Source organism: Neodiprion fabricii, chromosome 7 (genome assembly GCF_021155785.1).
Source record: "Neodiprion fabricii isolate iyNeoFabr1 chromosome 7, iyNeoFabr1.1, whole genome shotgun sequence".
In the NCBI taxonomy this organism is placed as follows: domain Eukaryota; kingdom Metazoa; phylum Arthropoda; class Insecta; order Hymenoptera; family Diprionidae; genus Neodiprion; species Neodiprion fabricii.
This window is the reverse complement of record NC_060245.1, coordinates 23,336,200-23,355,035: the sequence shown is the minus strand read 5'-3', so window position 1 is coordinate 23,355,035 and position 18,836 is coordinate 23,336,200. Positions and strand designations below refer to the sequence as shown.

Here is an 18,836-nt window from a genome sequence, read left to right as displayed (position 1 = left end):
ATGTGTTCGTGACGTTCGTTCGTGTTTGTATATCTGTATGTTATCCAATTCAAATAAAGGGAAATCAAATATAAACAATAACGAAAAATTATCTTTGGATAGCTGACAAGTGTTTGAATGGCTTGTTGAAATGAACAAGTTAACATACTTGGGATCTTAAAACTACAGATTCTTATAACGAGTCGTAATATAACTAGAAACATTGGATTGTGCATGAAACGAAAAGAAAATGCCAAACCAAAACCGCACACTCTGAACACAGACAGGATGTCGCTTTTACTGATTAGTATTAGTTAGAATCTGGTATGACATAAGATGTTTATTACAAAAAATAAATTAATTCATTCTACGTACAAAAATACATCGTAAGTAATTAATATTAATAATACTCTGTATTTAGTGATGATTTTATAATAAATGATAATGATGATATTATTATTTTGTGACAGTATCGACACGTAATTAAACAATATATATTATGCAATACTCTCTATAGTTTGGTTGCTGAAATTTCCAATCCAAACGACACGATAGATACGTCACTGAAAGAAGAATAGATTCTTTTTCAAATTGCCACAGTTAATGAAAATTTAGTTCAAAATAAATCTACGAAAGTACCGATTAATATACATATTTTTTTATCCTTTTCATTCTTTTCTTTTTTCCCGTATAATGAATAAATTTTTTTCTTTTCATTATTACTTAAACGAATATTCATATAGTAACAGAGGCATAAATTTTTATCTAAAACATAATTATCTAGTCTTGCAGATCTACAGTAATTAAAATAATTGATTATAATAATGAAAACCTCCGTGTACAACCTCATCCAATATTAACGAGCCAAACTCAGTGGTGGCTACTGGTGCTTATAGTGCGGTCCCGACATTCTCTGACGGATGGACAGTTGTACGACGCTTGTTATTAATATCTTAAGTATAAAAATTTATAAAATTTCAACTTTACATGATATAAATTTTATAGAAATGATTAATATTATTTTTAATATTTGTATCAATTTGTGATTTACAATTACAATTTCCTACAAAGTACGTGACCAGGCACTTTGCCTGTCGTTAATTATATAGAATTTTGCAATTATGATTGCAAAACTTATAGAGAAATGTAACACTTATAATAATGACTATCGTATCGTTTGATGTATGGGCAACCGCAGCGACTGGTAATATTATTATATATATTTGAAAATATTGTTCCTAAAATAAAATCTCTTCTAATGATGTGTTGTACAATAAAGTGCTTTAAATTAAACTAGAATAATATATAATTAGCCTCTTCTAACTAAAATTTATCATAAACTACGGAAAGCTCTACCAGAGGTAAGTGGAATTAATACATACTTCAACATTTATTTTTGTACTTCATTTTAAGTCTCATTTGTTCTAACTGTTCTTCATACTGACTCTCGAGCTCCGCCATTTTTGTCGATACTTGTTTCTCTTGAGAGCTCACTATTGCATCAACTTTTTGTTGTACTTGATTCATGGCTCTTTTGTAACCCTCCTTGATCCTTTCGCATTCGCTTAGAAAGAATTTTTCTTTATTCTCCGCCAATTCCTGTAAACCATGTCAGTTTTAAAACCAGAACTCTAGACGTTTATCGTTGGGTATACCGAATGATATCCCGAAGGTCTTACCTTATAATTTTGAGCAGTTTTCCTTGCTGACTGATACTTGTGTTTCAACATATTGATATTACTTTTCATATCTTCCTCCGTTTGTTTTAAATCTTTGACTTCTTCGGTTAAGGCCTCCTCCTTTTGCTTCAACTTTTCAATATCTTGATTCATTTCGGCCTCTTTTGTTTTGACCGATCTAATTTCCGATGCCCACTCGGACATTACTTGGGCCATTACATTCCTCTGTTCTTCCATATCAATTTCTCTCCTTCTCAATTCCTCCAGTAAGGATTCTATCCTAATTTTTCTCGCCACCAACTCATGATGCATCTTTTCCAGCTTTGCTTCTATCATTTTTGCTATCGTTTGTTCCTGCGCCTTAAACCTCGACTGTAATTGGAGTCTTTCTGCGATCATAGTTTCCTTTACTGCTTCAACTTCTTCAGTCTTTTCTCTGCACCTTGACTGCAACTCTAACAACAGGGTTTTATACTGCTCTTCAATTTCCTTTTGTCTTTGCTTATGTTGCTCTTCAATCCCCTTTAATTCGTCAGTCACTTTCTCCTCCATTTCTTCCCTGACCTCTTTTATGGCAATTTCCCTCATTTTTTGTAAATCAGCATCACCTGTCAAGCTGCGAGGAGAGTTGTTCAATTCCACGGACACTTGCATTTGACTCTTAACATACCGTTCAAATTGTCTTGCCTGATCTTTCAGTTTAACTACGAGCTGATCTCGTTCTTCTTTGAGCATATTAATTTCTTTCGATCGAAGTTGAAGCTGCTCATCGTTGCGCCGTGACTCATTAGCCAAAAGTATCATTCTTTCTTCCGAGTTTGAATTAACATCTGTATTGCCTTGCAACTGTTTTATTTCTAAAGTAGACAACTTATCCTTCAACGTATTTCTATCCCTCAAAACACTATCATATTCTTTTTGCAATGATTCATATTCACTTTGTGCACGTTCGAGGCTTTGCCTGATATCACTGGATTCCTGTGAATTCGATTGTGTACTTCTTTTGGCATTCAATAATTCTAATTCCAATGCAGAGATCTGATCTCTGCAGGAATTTCGATCTCTGGCAACATCCTCGCACTTTTTCTTTAAAGACTCATGTGCGATTTCCAACTGGGCTATTTTTAATCTAGCATCATCCAAATTTGTTTGTAGTTCCGACATTTTTTTCCTCTCTTCAACTACATTCGAAAGCTTTTCTTCCAAACGTTTGCAATCATCTTCAAGCTGCAATAGGATATGATAGCCATAAAGAGTATATTTGACTATAAATGTGCTCTGTATCATGAAAAACAATGTTTAAACAACATACATACCTGAGTAATTTTATCTACATGCTCAGAGCAGTGATCTGGTAAAATTACACTTATGTTACGGTTTGGGTAAGCATTACGCAGTTCTTTCAGCGTTTCTTCTTTCGCTGCAAACAAGAAAGACAAAATCAATGGTCAGAAATTGACGTCTATAAAGGTGCTTCAAAACCCAAAGCAAAATGGTTTCTCCTCACTTCTCTCAATTTCAACATGTATTCTTTTTGCATGTTCTTCTCTTCTCTGCCTTTCATGACTCAAATCGTTTTCCAGTTCTACATTTTTACTCCTATAAAGCTCACACTCTTTAGTTAGCCTCTTTATAACGGATGCCTGAGTTTCTAAGTCACGATTCATCTTGTCCGCCATTGCCTTATGTGTCTCAAAGTCTGCATACGTTACTTTTAATTCCGCAATTTCTTCCTGATGCTGTGCTATCAATTGCTCTTTTGTACCACAAACATCTACGTATAATTCTTTAACTCGATCTAGTTCTTTTTGGGTCTGTTCCAATTGCACTCTGTGAAATATGGTAAATTTTTATGACAATTGATTCTAAAGATGTTCAAATAAACTACGGTCATCATGCAATGTTCTTGTTTTGGGTTATGATACTTACGATAACTGAACTATTTCAACTTGCGCCTCCTGCCTGACTCTTTGTACTGCCTTTTCGTGAATTTCTAAATACTCTTTGTTGTATTCTCCCACAGCTTCTTTCTCTTGCTCTGCCAATATTTCCTGATGCACACGTCTTAAGTTTTCCTCATTTCTAACTAAAGCCTGCTGTAGTTTAAGCTCGAGTTCATTTTTTTCTGTCTGCAGGTTATCACAAAGTTTTTTTGTATCATTCAAGTGATCAGAAAGCTTTTGTATCTCCGCGTTTGCTTTCATAGCTTTGTCCGTCAAAAGAGATTTCAATTCCATTTCCAACTCGTTGACCCGCCTTGCATATCTCGCTGCTTCTTCTTGACATGTTTGAGCCAACGATGAAGCTTGTTCGACCTCTCTTTCTTTTTGGGCAAGAGTATTTTCTAGACGATTTATCTCTTTCCTTTTAACTGCTTGTCCTGCCAAGCATCTATAATAAAAACAGCTTGTTAATTAAAAGATCTTCATTCTGGTATTGAGTAACCATCGAAAGACGAATTAGGAATACCGCTGCAATTCTCCTCGCAGTTTATTGGTAATATCATCAGCTGGTTTACTCTTAGATCTATTGTGAAGTTCGCCCAACTTTAGTTGCCTCATAGAGTCGGATTCCTCTTCACACGTAGTTGCCAGCAGTGAGTCATATTGTGTAATATCGCTCTTGGCTAAATCCAATTTCCGCTAGAAGTAAATGAACTCTTGTCAAGTATTCACGGAAAGAAAGATGCTTAGACGACAATCCTTACCTGCAGTTCGTGTACAGTTTTAACAAGCTCGTCCTTCTCCTCCGTCACAATTCTAAGCTGAGTTTCCAGTTTCGTAACTTCCTGCACATTGTGACTGGCCATCAGATGACGACATTGAGCCTGACTTTCCTCTAGCGCACGCGACAGACGATTCATCGTATCTCCTTTATCTACCATTAATGTTTCATGTGCCCTCCTTACATCAGCTAACTTGTGTTCCAGAGCGACATAAGATGTTTCCTAATTATTTTAAAACAACCAGTAAATTTTTACATTTTAATATCAATTTTTCTTGATCGATGTAATCGGGAGATATTACACGAATCAGTATTACTCTGGAGCAAATTTAAATGAAATAATTTTTTCAAGGAAGCAAACGCAAACTTCTATGCAGAAGATCAGACACTTGCCCAAATGTCGCTGCTGCTAGAATCCATGATTAGCAGCTTCATCAAAAATTACAAAAGATCTCGTGTTATTTTATACTATGAAATTATGTGAAAGGTTCATTAGTTCAAGTGAATACCTTAGCATTTAATTTATCTGTAAGAGCATCTATTTGTATCTGCATGTTCTTCATCTCTATGGTGTGTTTTTCTTGAGCTTGTTTCAAAAATTTTTCATGAGTTTTATCAGTTGTCTGCAACATTTGTACTCTTTCTAGGACGGCTATTTTTTGTTGAAGATCAGCCACCGAATTTTTGGAAATGCTGAGCTCTTCACCCATCTGTTGAGGTGAGTAATAGAAATTATTATTATTATTATTATTCTTATGGAACGAAATAACACAAAACTCTCTGATCTTTATTTTCACATCTTTATTACTCACATTTTGCTTAGTCTTTTCCAATACAGCAACGTTTTCTTTCAAAGCTGCTAATTTTGCCTGGAGATCACCTATTTCCACTTTAGCGTCCACTGGAAAAATCAAAACAATTGTAAAAAAGTTTAACAAATTTTTGCTCACATCAATGTAAAATATTTACCAAGTAAATTCTGTGCCTGATTTCTCGACAGGTTAGATCTTTCCACTTCAGCTTGAGCAAGAGCAAGCTTTCTACTGAGTTGACTTGTCTCTTCTTTTCGTTCCTCTTGCAACTGTTGCAACTCTTCCGTTAACCTTTGAATTTCTCGCATTCTAACAGAATACAATACTTGCAATTGTTCATTACTATTATACTCCGCGGTCTTATAGGCTGTATTCTCATCGACAGGACCGCCATTTGGACTGGTTTGAAAGCAATGCTTAAAATGATCTGAAGTGACTTCGCTATCTCCTCCGCCAAATTCCTGAATAGCTTTATACGGGCCATTTTTTTCGTAATCGTCGATATACCCATTGTCTCGATAATTTTCAGTCGCTGTTCCAAAGTGACTGGTTGGAGTTTTGTAATTAGGTGGATAACTCTCAGGAAAAGTATACCCCTCGTTAAGCTGAGCTCTGATATTGTGAGGATACCCAGGATTCGATGGTTTGGGCAATTCATAAGGACTGTCCAACGAATTGACCATATTATTTGCAGTATTCTTACTATACGGTGTTTCCGGTTGCCCATACACCCCGTATTCTCTCTGTATGTCTGAAATAGTAGGGCCACGATCTGCATTTTGGTGTTCGAAATTGGACTGGGGTTGATCATTGCAATCATTACTGGCGTCGACGCGTCCGTACACCCCGAATTCTCGTTGTATTTGAGAAACCGTCGGGCCACTCTCAGAGCGCGTAGTATCAAAAACTAACCCTCCTGCATGACTCCGTTCTGTGTCTCTGGTAACGTCATTGTAGCATCTACTGCTGTTGACTGAGCTGGCTTCGTCGTCGTCGTTGTCGAGGTCGTCAAAAGCATTTGTCAAAATGTTTTTGATCTTGAAAAAATTACGAAAAGGGTTTATAGTGCAAGAAACGGAGGGGTTTGGGTTTGTTTACCAAGAAGAGAGTTAACATTCACCTCCTCATTCCTGCGCTTGATGTCTTCTTGTTCTTCATCCTCCTCTTGGCGCTGGGCGGTTGTGTTCAACTGGATGCTATCGGATCCTTGAAACAAACTTATACCAGGCCCTTCCATCCCGAAGCCTGCTTAACGCCGAACAACTATGTTATATCATTGATTTGTGAATAAAGTACCTTTGTTTATAGGGCCATAACCTACGTGCAACAAGTGTGTCATCGATAACTAGTCGCATTTAACACAACGGGGTTGAATGTTGTTCAGAAATACATTCCGGGATGTTTATGAAACTGTTGCCACCGACCCTGCCTTGATATTGATAATGGATTTGACTAAATTCGATTGAACGTTAACGGGGGAAAACGCTTGTAAACAATCTTTGAAAAGTCAAACACCACTCTATAGCATATTACACGCACCGGAAATATCAAATTACGTACTAGTTGCGTCGCGCTCCCGCCAACCTCGCGTAACCGGATAGACGCCATCCTGATTCATCAGTGACAGAAAAACTTCGTACGTTATCAGCTCTCCTCAAATCTCGTACGAACAAAAGACACTCGACTTGTCCCCAAACAATCATTCAGAATTTCTATAAAACTTGAATTGACCGATTCGTTCATGCAGGATGAAAGCCGTAATTCAACGAGTTACACAAGCTAGTGTATCAGGTGAGAGTACTTGATTGCTTTAGGTTACACAGTGGCTGATTTGATTACAGTATTCGCGATAAATTTTGAATTTCCAAATAAATATTTATTGCACTCTAGCTTCGAATCAATATGCACCAACACTACTGTCAGACAATTATTTGGGTGATTAAACGATTTCTTCAAATTTTTTTCTTCTCGAGTTAATGGTGAAATCATCAGTTGCATCGGACGGGGACTCTGCGTTTTAATAGGACTAAAAAAAGACGACAATGCGGCAGATATGGAATACATGTAATTTAACTCGCCTCAATAATTTAATGTATCTTTCACATATTTTGATAAATTGCTAAGAACCTGATGGGACCTTTGAATATATTCGATTTTAAAACAGAATCCGCAAGATTCTTAACACTAAAATCTTCGAGGACGAAAATGAGAAAAGATGGTCTACAAACGTTGTGGATAAAAATTATGAAATTCTATGTGTCAGCCAGTTCACCTTGTACCATCAATTGAAGGGGAATAAACTGGATTTTCACAGAGCAATGCCAGCTGCGGAATCGGAACCATTTTACAACAATTTTCTCCTTGAACTTGGCAAACAGTACAAACCCGAGTTGATAAAAGGTATGTAAATACTCTTCACCCTCTTCACAATTTATAAGTGTACTACAACCATACCTACAATACATTTTTCAGATGGGAAATTTGGCGCAATGATGCAAGTTCTAATCGAGAATGATGGACCAGTCACCCTGGAGATTGAATCACCTGTTAGAGTATCTCAGTGATTTAAAGACGTCGTGCGCTTGAGTCTGGAAATAAAATAAATTCTAAAAATTCTGCTTTAAGCCCACGCCTAATTCCTGCCTTGCGACCATTCATCTGTTCTAAAATAAATCAAAGATGGTGTCACTAATCAGTGCGAGAAAGAGCACGAAATTATAACGTTGGCAATACTGGAAGCACGTGTGCTCGTGAATATGATTGCAATCGCCAGCTGTCATACGCTATCCTATTTAACATCTCCGTTTCATTTCTGAATTGATTTATAAGCTCAATCACCTATGAATATTGCAAGCATACGTTGTATTCAACCTGTAAGTCCAGAAGGTGATTAATAAAATGGAAAAAACTAGCAAGAAGGAGCTCTGGGAAATCGTAGACAAGCAGAGGCAAAAGCTAACCAAGTATGAAAACCGTTTGAGAGGTTGGTAATAGCTGAGTGCAGCGGAATAAAAAATGGCGCGCAACATTTGAAACGCTCGGGTAACCGGACACGCGACGATGTACATCTAATTTGTATATTATTTCAGATATCGTGCCGGCGTACGAAAGTCTAATAAAGGAAAAAGAAGCCCTAGAAGAAAGCCTCAAAGCTTTTATCCTTAAAACTAAGGCTGACGTTGATAAAAATGATAAACCGTCGGATTTGAAAACTGGCACTGAACCGGTACTTGAAGATGAATCGCATTACTATACTTACAAGCGATTGCGTATTCATATTATCAATCCATAGTTGTATATGGAATGCAGTAAATGTTCGTTGAATACTTTTTTGACAAACTTTATACTTTCAGGTGCCCAATTCTAAAAAAGAAGCAAGTCCACCAGAGACTGTGGAGCAGTTAAAAACTCAGCTTAGTGCCCTGATGAATTCACTAGCAACTCTTTCGGCAGAAAAATCAAAAATGGAGGCGAATTTTCAGTCTGATAAAAAACAGCTGCGTACGGAAAGAGAAGAAGTGAGCGCAATTAAATTTTAAACACAGCAATATTTGTCTAAATTGATATTTTGAAACATCTTTTGATTTGATTATGTGAAATGTTTTCCAGTATGAAAAAGTTATCAGAGAGTTGAGAGAAAAATTAAAACAGGCACAAAAAGAGATACGCTCCGAGGTTGAACATGTTAAGTATAAACTGATCATGGAACGGCATGAACGGGAAAAGGAGCAAGCTGATCATTCCGCAATGATTAAGTACATATACCTCACTTGTATGAAGATTGCTTTCGACCATTGTTGGTACATTGGCTTGCATGCAAATTAACTAATCGAATATTTTTTGCCTTGACCAACTTGTTATTACAGCAAATTTTTTTCAAACTTCACAACGAAATTGTTAAGGTAATAGTGTGGATTATATTATCAATTTGTAGGGAACTGCAAAGACTGCTCAACGACGAAAGATGCGCCAAAGAACAGTTGGAAAACCAAGTTAGAGATCTAAAGATCAATGTCGCGAGTAAAGAGCAAAGTAAGTTGCTAGAGGCGGAGTTAGAAATTGCTAGGAATAAATTGAAACAAGCAGAGGCAGCTGCAAAAGAAACTCCTCCACTGCTGCTTTCTTTACAATCTGAAATGGCGAGTTTAAAACAACAACATCGCAATGCAATTCAAGAGGTAACAATAGCACAGAGTTCATAAAATTGTTACTTCCAATGAACGACCGACTGTATAATATCTCATTGTATATAGGAACAAAAAAGAGCCTCTGCCGCAGAACAACAGGCAAGAATTCTAGCAATGACGCATGAATCCCGAGTTGCTGGGTTGGAGGCTCGATTAGCAGAATTATCGGAAACAGTCGGAGGATACGATAGACTGAGGCATCAGGATCAGCAAGCTATTCAAAAGCTAAAGGACCAATTGGCCAACTTGCAGGGGGCTGGATGTAAAGATGAAGAAACAGGAAGGTTTGAAAATGATCCAGAAGAAATTGCAGCTAAAATAAAGAAGCTCTATGCTCGTATGTCGGACCTGGCTAATCAGGACAAGTCGTCTGATATCAAAAGTAACGTATCCTCCAGGTCTATTTTAATAGTTAGCTCAATCGTGCAAGTTCTACTCAGAGTTTATGAACAAAAATGTCAGATCTTTTAGGTAAATTAAATCTACGCGATGTTAACGAGGATCTAGAGTACAAAGAAAAGTTTGAAAAACTAGAGCAAGAGTTCGAAGATTTTAAATTGAAAACATCGGCCCAGCTTCGTCATGCGATACCTGATTCCTCACTGAATAAAGAACGGGACAAAATTACTGCTTCTGAATCAAATGAAAGTGGCAATTACAAACTGCAGTTGAATGCTGCTAAATTGCAGGTTAAAAATTTGGAAGAAAGATTGCGCAGATCGCATGCAGATATAATTAACAAAGAAAAAGAATGCAAATCTCAATTAGAAAATCAGCAACAGGTAATAAAAATACAGAATATGTGGGCAAAAACAAATTTGTCACTCAAGTTTTAACAGTAATAACCGCAGTCGATGTATTGCAGCTACTCAGAGAAGAACGATTGAAAAGTGAACGATCGCTATCTCTGAAAGAGAATGAATTCCGAGGGAAGATTTCAACTTTGGAACATCAGCTTCAACGTCAAAGGGAACGAACATTAGTATTAATTCAGGAAAAGGACCAAGAAATTCAAACCTTAAAGTCGTCATTTCACGCGTTACTGCCAAAGAAAGCTTCTTCTGGAGATCAGGAAGACCGCTCCAAATCTCCAACTCCGGACAATATTTCCGAGCCAGCAGTTGATCTCGTTACAGGCTTGCTGACAGCCGACAGTCCACCTATGCTCCATTACGCTCAAGAATTGGCGCGGCGAGAAGTCCAGGTTTCAGGATTACGAAAAAGCAATATGAAAATGGAAGCAGATATTAGAGAGAAACACAGAGAATATATAAAAGCTACTGAAAGACACAGGGAGGAATTGAAGAGACTAGAAAATGAAGTTACAAGGTACGCTAGGGAACTAGAAGAGAAATATTATAATAACTAGCATTAAAAAAATGTTTTCGACTCAACTTTTTCCACGTATGCATGTAGATTGAAAGCCTACAAATCCAGAGAAGGTGCAAATCTCGAGTACTTGAAGAATGTCGTACTCAATTACCTCCTGACTAATGATGCATCCAGTAAGCGGCATATGTTGAATGCTATTTCTACAATTCTTCACTTCACTCCGGAAGAGGTGGAGAAAATTCGTCACCTCAAACGACATTGATGAGTAAGTTGATTTCAATTCCAGTTGATTTTCATTGCGTTAAAATCACCAGTATTGATATGTGTAACCCGTGCTTCCTCTTCAGATATATCGATTAAATGGTGCTACATTCGTCATTATATTCGTTTCTTGAAAGTAATCGGAGCAAAATCATCAGGGTGTCACGTTTCGAGCAGGATTATTTTTCTCTCTGCGACTACCTTGGCCTGGACAATCTGCCTGGGGTAAAAGGTGAAAAATTTCGCAATTATTCATTCTTCACTCATCGCACGAGTGAGAAGAAACATTCCCTTTATCCACTACAAATAGTTAATCGACTAAAACATTAGATATAGCATTTAAATTATTTATAAAACGATACGAAAATATTCTATGTAATGTGTTTGATGAGAGATATCCAAAGGACTATCAAATTGTACGAGACAGTAAAAAGAAACTTGATTTAGCGATAAATTCTTAGATTTCATGTAGTTTCTGGTCTTGTTAAGAAGTGGATACGAAAACACTCAAAAGACACGTTCAAACTATTAATTCTACATGAAATTTATTATATCGCTTTCTCTACATGAAGTGATCACATTGTTGGCATTGAAAAAATATCCTCAAGCAATATTTTCTATCTAATGCCTACTGCAAGTACTCGGGATGTACGAAATACACATTATGTAACACATTTACAATAAAATTATTAATATATATATATGTAATATATATATATATATATATATACATATATTATATATATGCATGTGTGTATATTATTTAAATGATTCATATACTTGAGTCTATAATATCGTTACAGTTTATTGATTATGATTATACGTATCGTCATATCGCACAATCAAATATTTATCGTTTTATGTACAGGAAAGGCTAGTGGAGAAAGACTGCAGCTCATGCAGGATTGTGCAAATTGTTACCAATTCTCTTTATCGAACAACATGAAATAATAAACATCTCTCGCTTCGATCACATTCTCGATAATATAATATAACACGTACCTCTATTTGTATATAATTTACGTTCTCTAATGCGATTTATAATAGCATCAAAATGATACAACATTACAGAAGTTTACGCGGTCGATTTTTATCTTAACAAAGATATTCATATTTATACTAAAAGATTAATAATATGTTGTAACTAACAGCGGACTGGGTTTTGTTATATATGTACCATATATACAAGTAAGCTACATTCACCTGACAAATCAAGCTCGATGTAGAAGCTTGAAAATTACTTGAAAATCAACAGTTATAATCAACCTCTTCCCAAAATGGGAATACAAAATTTAGATTTTCAATCGTAAGTACAATACAAAAATTCGTCGAAATATACGTGAACACGTTAAAAATGTACCCACCGAACGATCGATACTAAATATTAACATTTAACTGATTTCGTAAAAATGTACTTACGAATAAAAAGTAGAAAATTTATTTTCAACACTTCGAAGGCATATTGTGTCTCTACAATATCGTTCAGTTATTAATGTAAGCTCAATATGTCGGCGATTGTCAACACAGATTTCAACATCTTATTTATTCTGTCACACGCAATTTTCTATTTTAGACATTAAATAATTCGATTCACGCTTCTCTTTTAACGCGACATTCACCCGAATATCAATTATCCAATTTCTCTAGCAAATATTCAATTTAATTTATGTATTTTTCCCTGTCACTTAATTTTATTTTCAAATAATTGTTACGTCTTGGTATCGTAATTAATATTATTATTATTACTATTACCATTATTATTATTATTATTATATATCTCAATTATTATTACAGTCATATAACAGTATGATTTATACATCGTATTATATACACATTAAAGTATGTAATACCCTTAAAAATTTATGCTTTTCAAAAAAAATAATACATCCGATGTTTTTCCTCAAAAAATTGAAACAGAAATTTACTTCCTAATTATCGTTTCAGAGTATCTTGATTAAAATTAACGAAACTTCATACACCGTATGGCTGTTCCCAAAAGCAATTGAATCACTGAGTATTCAATTAGTTGTCGACAATAAATTGTTACGTATAGCAATTTGAAGAAAATATCATTTATTTTCATTTATTCTCAATGAGGAAGTTCCTTTTCCCACAACAGAAATGCATTTCAATTATTACGATGTTTGGTCTATAAGGCATGACTGTGAATTTCTAAGCATCGAAAAGTTTTTACCGTTAAACCACTTAAATTTATAATGTTGATGTAAGCATCCATATAGCCACGCGGTAATATGATTGTATTAATAATCGTTACCTCGTACTGCAGCTGTCGTCAAAATGTTCACACAATATTCAATATTTGTTCATTTCATTTTTTGGTAATCTTATAAATTGTCAGAAAGAATCGTTCTCGCTACTTTGGGGAATCCATGCACCAGATCTCGACTTTAGCTACAAGGAAAACAAATCGAATTCTAATACATTATAGACATTAACCGAAGTTTCAACCAGCTAATTGATATTCGTGTGATCATTGCACCTGTCTTTAATTTATCTTAACCAAAAATACCCTTAAATACTGTTTTCTGTTATCTGTTGATACAACGATGTGCGCGACGGAGAATTAAATGACTTTTAGCAAACTTTCAAGTATTATGAAACACATACTTTATAGAAAATTGGAAACTGTACTAAAAAAGCATAGCAGAGACCTATTTGCAAATATGCAATACAGTGTTCCTGATTCATCTAACTAAGTTTAATTAATTAAAATGTTATAACGAACAAATTTTATAATACATCGTCAAAATGTGCACTTCGAAATTATTGTACAGTCACTTTATAAATTTGGTCTAGCGTGTACTAATCGGCTGGTGAAGTCTCAGGTAGGCTTTAAAGTCTACCAAGCACCACCGATGCTTGTTTCATTACCTTAAAGCATAGCGTGTGTCGCAATCATTTACGGTTACTTATCTGCACACGCATACTTTGGGTGTAATTGAAAATTGTAAATGAACCAAACATGACCACCGCTGTCGATAAAGAGTTTCAAGCTTCTGCCAGATAGTGGCTATTATAAAATGTCAAATATATGTTTATCATACTCGTCATTTTGTACATGTATATATCAGTGCATACTTTGTACACAAATTATACACGCATACATACAGAGAGGGTCGTTTAAAGCAGACCTTTGATATTCACGTTCAAAGTTTCGTTCCAGTTATCTCAAGGTACACGGAATCACCTCAAGTAGTTTGAAAGATCAGTTTCAAAATATCCTCATCGTCTTCGTTATGTATGTGTCACATTTGTATATAATCACGACGTTGAGTAGTAAAGATTTACATCATACATCAAGGGTATTTTTATTGAAAAAAAGAAAAGAAAAAAGAAGAATTTACCGCATGGATATATTGATTAATAGATAGACATTATCACTTGTACGTGTGGTATTCATTTTATCTAATTCATATTTCGATAACATTATACTTGATTGATATAGTGTATTATATTTAACAATTTTAGAAATATTTCAAAATTAAACAATAAGAAATATAAGAATGACGACGACGACAGTAATAATAATGATAATGATAATAATGATGATGATGATAATAATAATAATAATAATATTAATAAGTAATTAATAATTATATCGTGGTAAAAATACAATAACACAAATAATAATATAAAAAGTATTTAGGGGAGGGTATAATTTGGATGTTGGTAAGGCTCGCTGTTCGTCGTAAGTTGTCGAGTTTTTTTCTTCCTATCTTTCTTTATCAAACATCATAGCATTTCTATGAATGTAATTCTTGGATATTCTTCCTCTCTTCCTTTGACGAAATGGAGAGAAAAAAAGAGGATAACGAATATGTTCAGGGAGATAAATTATTGAGCGAGGAAACTGCTAGCTATTATAGCCGCCCAGCGGTTTATCCTTTATAGTTCTGCTTTTCTAAATCACAGTCATACGAGCAACGGCTAATAGTCACCAACCAAATTTCTTCGCGTTATTCAACGAGTTACGAAAAATATGTATGTATAAATAAGAAAAAAAAAACTTGTAGATAATAATAATAATAGTAGTAATTTTCAAGAAACTTATTTAAAAATCTTATCAATACTGGAAAATAGCTTACTTAAAATTTAAATCAAGTACAAAATGTGGTAAATTTTACTAATTGTTGTTCGAGCGAGGCAAGGATGAGGATTTTACGAGACTCTACAATATCGCTTATCGGCCGCAATCCCCATTTACATAAGGAAATTTCACTGTCAGAGAGCGTCTTAGTGTTCATCTTCTGTAAGTTCCCCCACCCCCCATAGAATAAGGTCCTTGACAACATCGTGTTACTATACGCAATAATCCTATCATGTGCTTTTCTGCATAAGATAAAAATTATCTTCAACAAATGACGGACTAATGGCTAATTTTTCAATCGAACCATTGTTATTTCATATCTGGGTGACATTTTACTGCAAATTTCCGAAGAAATCAAAGAACAATATAATCTGTGACAAAAGTCATATATTACATATGTGATAAAATTGAAAGAATTGTTCTGAGAAGCTAGTTTAAGTACGCTATTTCAGTTTTCTTGTTTTCTTAAAAGTATCAAAGTTGTGAAATAGTCCGTTGCTTCAAAATCCTCATTGGATTTTAAGATTTTAGAAAAAAAAAAAAAAAAAATAGAAAGAAAATTCAAGTAAACGTAAAACCTCATGAGTAATCTTTTACAGAAAAGTACATGTCGGATATGACAAATGAGGTAGAACGAACACGTCAAGACATTTCTATATCATTTCATGCAACAATGATCAGAGAAATTGTTAAATTACCTAAAAAGAAATCTTATCGCGAAATATTTGCGCTTCACTCTGTCAATATTTGCTTGCAGCACGCTTGCCGCGTTCTTAAATTGGTGTCGAAAAAAAAAAAAAAAATTCTAATAATAATAAATAAATAGTAATAATTATAGTAAATCGGTAATTGCAAAAATTATTATCGGGCAGCAAAAGTAAATTATATATATGTGTGTATATATATATATTTATATATATATATATATATATATATACACACACAAATAATGGTATCAAGAGTTATCAATCATTTGGGAACAAGTTTTTCAGTTTATACGGAGGCTGGAGGATGTGAACCAAATGGCATTTGATTATGAGGGAGTGGAGTAAACAATCCCGAGCCAAAATTTCAATGACGTGTAGAGGCCCAGTTATTTGTAATTAAACTAAACCTAATCCTGCCTAAACTCGTAGAAGTAATTATAATAGTGATTAATATTTTCTTATGTTATTTTTTCTGTTTTTTTTTTTTTTTTTGTTTTTTTTTTTTAATAATAACTATCATTCTACAAATTACAAGACTATATCCTTTACTATACTTCAATTATTATACTCTATTTCTTTATATAATATAATATAATTATATTGTTTTTATTTACAAAATATGTAGAACATGCGCTGTCTGCTGTTTAGCTACAATATATATGCGTGCCGTCGCGCGAGACCTGAACATTTTATCGTGCACTTCCAGAACATTTTTTGCTAATTACAATATCTATATTTTACAGCCAATTTCTCAACAATATATTTCCATTTTTTATTATATTTTTTTTTTTCGTTATTTTGCCAAGATTCAACACATTTCCGCAACGATTTACAGAGCGTTCTTTCGAATAAAATTGTGGTAGAAAAAAAAAGGAAAAAAAAATTGAGACAAGAATTATTTATATAGATTCAAACAAGACCGTTAAAACAAAATATATTGGGCGTCGATGTATATGTGAATACATAAATGTAAATCTATATGTATATGTGGTAGGTAAAAGTAGATAACATGCTAGAATGTGAAAGCCATTTTCATCAATGACGAATTGAAAATTGATTAACAGATCTACACGCGCCATACTGTATACGAGTGTAAAATACATGAGTCACGGCTTGGACAGAAAAAAAAAGAAAAAAAAAACATCATCATATAGCCAATATAAAACCGCTTAAATCTAAGGTGGCCATTGAAGTAAAAAAAAAAAAAAAAAACAAAAGTGACCATTTTTTAAAAACACCTATAAAATACGTATAAATACGTTGAACCTTAGCAAAGCCTTTTAAAAACAGTCGATAAGTACTTTCAATAATATTGGAAATATTTTTTTTCTTTAAATTACATATTAATACGATCTATGTTTATTAACTATCGGGCAATGAATTGATTAACCGTTAATATAATAATACACCGTTAAATAATATAACAAGGGAATTGAACGTCATTCGCACTTTCCCTGGATATCATCGTTACCACACAATGGCACCGTGTCTTTATCATGTCCTTCTCAAATTAACAGAATAATTCAACGCATTGTCACCAAGGTTTAACACGAACGAAAAATCGCTTCTATGATTACAATGATTCGTCATCACGCAACATCCCAAGCGCGAGACGTACTATACCATTATTTACACTTATATCATATAAAACACATTTTTGTTGATTGCGTCATCTAGATTTTGTGCAAATATTTTAATACATATATAACTATATATATATTTATATATTTCTATGGACTTTGTTCTCGAGTTTTCGTGTTTTCTTTTCTTTTTTTTTTTTTTTAAACAATTATCAAGATATATATATATATAGTGTAGATATATGTATAAAATGTTAATCTAAATTCTATAGAATGACTTAATAGCGATAACGTTTCATTAAAACGGACCGGCGCATTTAACCACCGGATCACGTCTTTTAATGTTTCTTTTTTATTATAAGTTTTTCTCCCATAACATTATTATTATTATTAATATTATTATTATTAACATTGGCATAGGCCTCGTCCGATTCGCCCCGCATCAATTACTACATAACTACAAGAATCAGCTACACGTCTTTTGAATTATGCCATGCTTAATTCGGCTACGGGTACAAATCACAGTTGCAAGTAACGACATAAATTTGATCAGATATAAGATTCGAGCGTTACCCAGGGATTCATATACAAGTACGATTTTTTTTTAAACTCTAAATCACATACCACGTGCTTAAAACTGTAAAAGTTTTATAATACGTTTTTTTTTCCTTTCATTTCCTCTGAAATATTTCAGCGATATTGCAGTAATTTTATAAATTTACAAAATAACGAATCCTAACTTTGCTGAACAAGATTCAAGCCAATAAAGTTCATCGACGAATTATTGCACAAGCATTCGTAAAGATATAATAATAAAAACGAGACACACCAGTTTTCCGATACCGATATACCACTTAGTATGCAGAAAACTAAAACATTCTCTCGACAGGAGTTTGACATAATATTATTTAATTAAACCACGTAGCCGATCGATGTAAGACATCCCCGCCCGTATTCAATATCAATAACGATTGTGTGCCCACGTTAACGGGAGAATAGCACTCGAGTCTCACGAACACGTTTCGCCTGGAGAAGGAAATTCGAAGAGATAGGAAAAAAAATATAACAAAAAAAAAAGTGAAAAAAAAAGATTTAAAAAAAAATGTAAACTTCTTCTCCCGTCCCAGCTAATCGTTTCACAGAGACTACACGGTGCGGACGATGCGATTATTTTGTTCTTCTAATAACGATGTTCTCATAACATTATGAGGCGGATGCGCTGCGGGGCGAGGGGGTACGCTTTCTATCACAGTTGGCGCGTGGGGGCTAGCTACCGCTGATATTGCCGACTGGCAGCGAATGAGGAGCACCCATCGACGTTGGGGGGGCAGTAAGAGGTCCTGTGAAGTTCAATCTTTAAACATTCGAGAGGGTAGTAAGAGCGAGAGAAACTAGAGAGCAGAGATCCAGTGATTTGCACGTTAAGGGGACTGTAGAGGTTCAAGATTTTGAAACTTTGCGTAACTT

General features: G+C 34.5%; 4 protein-coding genes across 23 annotated transcripts in view; 2 read left to right on the top strand and 2 right to left on the bottom strand.

The window, feature by feature from the left end:
* Window positions 1–136: 136 nt before the first annotated feature.
* On the bottom strand, window positions 137–10,536 carry LOC124186980 (centrosomal protein of 152 kDa-like). Of its 3 annotated transcripts, none has more exons than XM_046579193.1 (12): window positions 6,755–6,858; window positions 6,315–6,439; window positions 5,352–6,231; window positions 5,195–5,283; window positions 4,892–5,092; window positions 4,366–4,605; window positions 4,128–4,300; window positions 3,588–4,049; window positions 3,166–3,488; window positions 2,975–3,078; window positions 1,659–2,885; window positions 137–1,578 (listed from the first exon to the last, which is right to left on the bottom strand). In XM_046579193.1, the coding sequence occupies exons 1-12, from the start codon at window positions 6,810–6,812 to the stop codon at window positions 1,363–1,365; spliced, it is 4,098 nt and encodes a 1,365-aa protein (XP_046435149.1). In that variant the 5' UTR covers window positions 6,813–6,858; the 3' UTR covers window positions 137–1,362. The 3 variants fall into 3 exon arrangements, with proteins under 3 accessions (XP_046435149.1, XP_046435150.1, XP_046435151.1); XM_046579194.1 differs by lacking the exon at window positions 6,755–6,858 and adding an exon at window positions 6,516–6,729; XM_046579195.1 differs by lacking the exon at window positions 6,755–6,858 and adding an exon at window positions 10,399–10,536 and having other exon boundaries at window positions 138–1,578.
* On the top strand, window positions 6,803–7,818 carry LOC124186984 (D-aminoacyl-tRNA deacylase 1). The gene is made up of 4 exons (XM_046579203.1): window positions 6,803–6,985; window positions 7,168–7,258; window positions 7,359–7,594; window positions 7,667–7,818. The coding sequence occupies exons 1-4, from the start codon at window positions 6,943–6,945 to the stop codon at window positions 7,756–7,758; spliced, it is 462 nt and encodes a 153-aa protein (XP_046435159.1). The 5' UTR covers window positions 6,803–6,942; the 3' UTR covers window positions 7,759–7,818.
* LOC124186981 (GRIP and coiled-coil domain-containing protein 1) lies at window positions 7,863–13,616 on the top strand. 4 transcript variants are annotated; one of them, XR_006871758.1, is made up of 11 exons: window positions 7,897–8,177; window positions 8,284–8,420; window positions 8,548–8,712; window positions 8,804–8,994; window positions 9,129–9,372; window positions 9,448–9,763; window positions 9,844–10,163; window positions 10,247–10,710; window positions 10,798–10,978; window positions 11,061–11,206; window positions 11,843–13,616. XR_006871758.1 is itself a non-coding variant. In XM_046579197.1 (10 exons), the coding sequence occupies exons 1-9, from the start codon at window positions 8,093–8,095 to the stop codon at window positions 10,973–10,975; spliced, it is 2,091 nt and encodes a 696-aa protein (XP_046435153.1). In that variant the 5' UTR covers window positions 7,863–8,092; the 3' UTR covers window positions 10,976–10,978; window positions 11,061–13,616. The 4 variants fall into 4 exon arrangements, 3 of the variants coding, with proteins under 3 accessions (XP_046435153.1, XP_046435152.1, XP_046435154.1); XM_046579197.1 differs by having other exon boundaries at window positions 7,863–8,177; window positions 9,853–10,163; window positions 11,061–13,616; XM_046579196.1 differs by having other exon boundaries at window positions 11,061–13,616.
* A 1,143-nt stretch (window positions 13,617–14,759) lies between these two features.
* LOC124186979 overlaps window positions 14,760–18,836 on the bottom strand; it is a 28,168-nt gene continuing 24,091 nt past the window's right edge. For 14 of the 15 annotated variants that reach the window (XM_046579180.1, XM_046579190.1, XM_046579177.1 and 11 more), the window contains one exon: window positions 14,760–18,709. In XM_046579180.1, the coding sequence (XP_046435136.1) occupies window positions 18,636–18,709 (74 nt within the window). In that variant the 3' untranslated portion in view covers window positions 14,760–18,635. Of the gene's footprint in view, window positions 18,724–18,836 lie in introns of all 15 variants that reach the window. The other variant, XM_046579188.1, reaches the window with a different exon arrangement.

Excerpts from the sequence above, each read along its gene's own strand:
- LOC124186980 (XM_046579193.1), bottom strand. The coding sequence starts at position 6,812 with ATGAATCAGGATGGCGTCTATCCGGTTACGCGAGGTTGGCGGGAGCGC. Across the intron at positions 4,606-4,891 it reads CAGATAAATTAAATGCTAAG|GAAACATCTTATGTCGCTCT; the intron begins GTATTCACTTGA and ends TAAAATAATTAG. Across the intron at positions 3,079-3,165 it reads ACATGTTGAAATTGAGAGAA|CGAAAGAAGAAACGCTGAAA; the intron begins GTGAGGAGAAAC and ends TCTTGTTTGCAG.
- LOC124186984 (XM_046579203.1), top strand. The coding sequence starts at position 6,943 with ATGAAAGCCGTAATTCAACGAGTTACACAAGCTAGTGTATCAG. Across the intron at positions 6,986-7,167 it reads TACACAAGCTAGTGTATCAG|TTAATGGTGAAATCATCAGT; the intron begins GTGAGAGTACTT and ends TTTCTTCTCGAG. Across the intron at positions 7,259-7,358 it reads GCGGCAGATATGGAATACAT|AATCCGCAAGATTCTTAACA; the intron begins GTAATTTAACTC and ends ATTTTAAAACAG.
- LOC124186981 (XM_046579196.1), top strand. The coding sequence starts at position 8,093 with ATGGAAAAAACTAGCAAGAAGGAGCTCTGGGAAATCGTAGACAAGCAG. Across the intron at positions 8,178-8,283 it reads GTATGAAAACCGTTTGAGAG|ATATCGTGCCGGCGTACGAA; the intron begins GTTGGTAATAGC and ends ATATTATTTCAG. Across the intron at positions 9,373-9,447 it reads ATCGCAATGCAATTCAAGAG|GAACAAAAAAGAGCCTCTGC; the intron begins GTAACAATAGCA and ends CATTGTATATAG.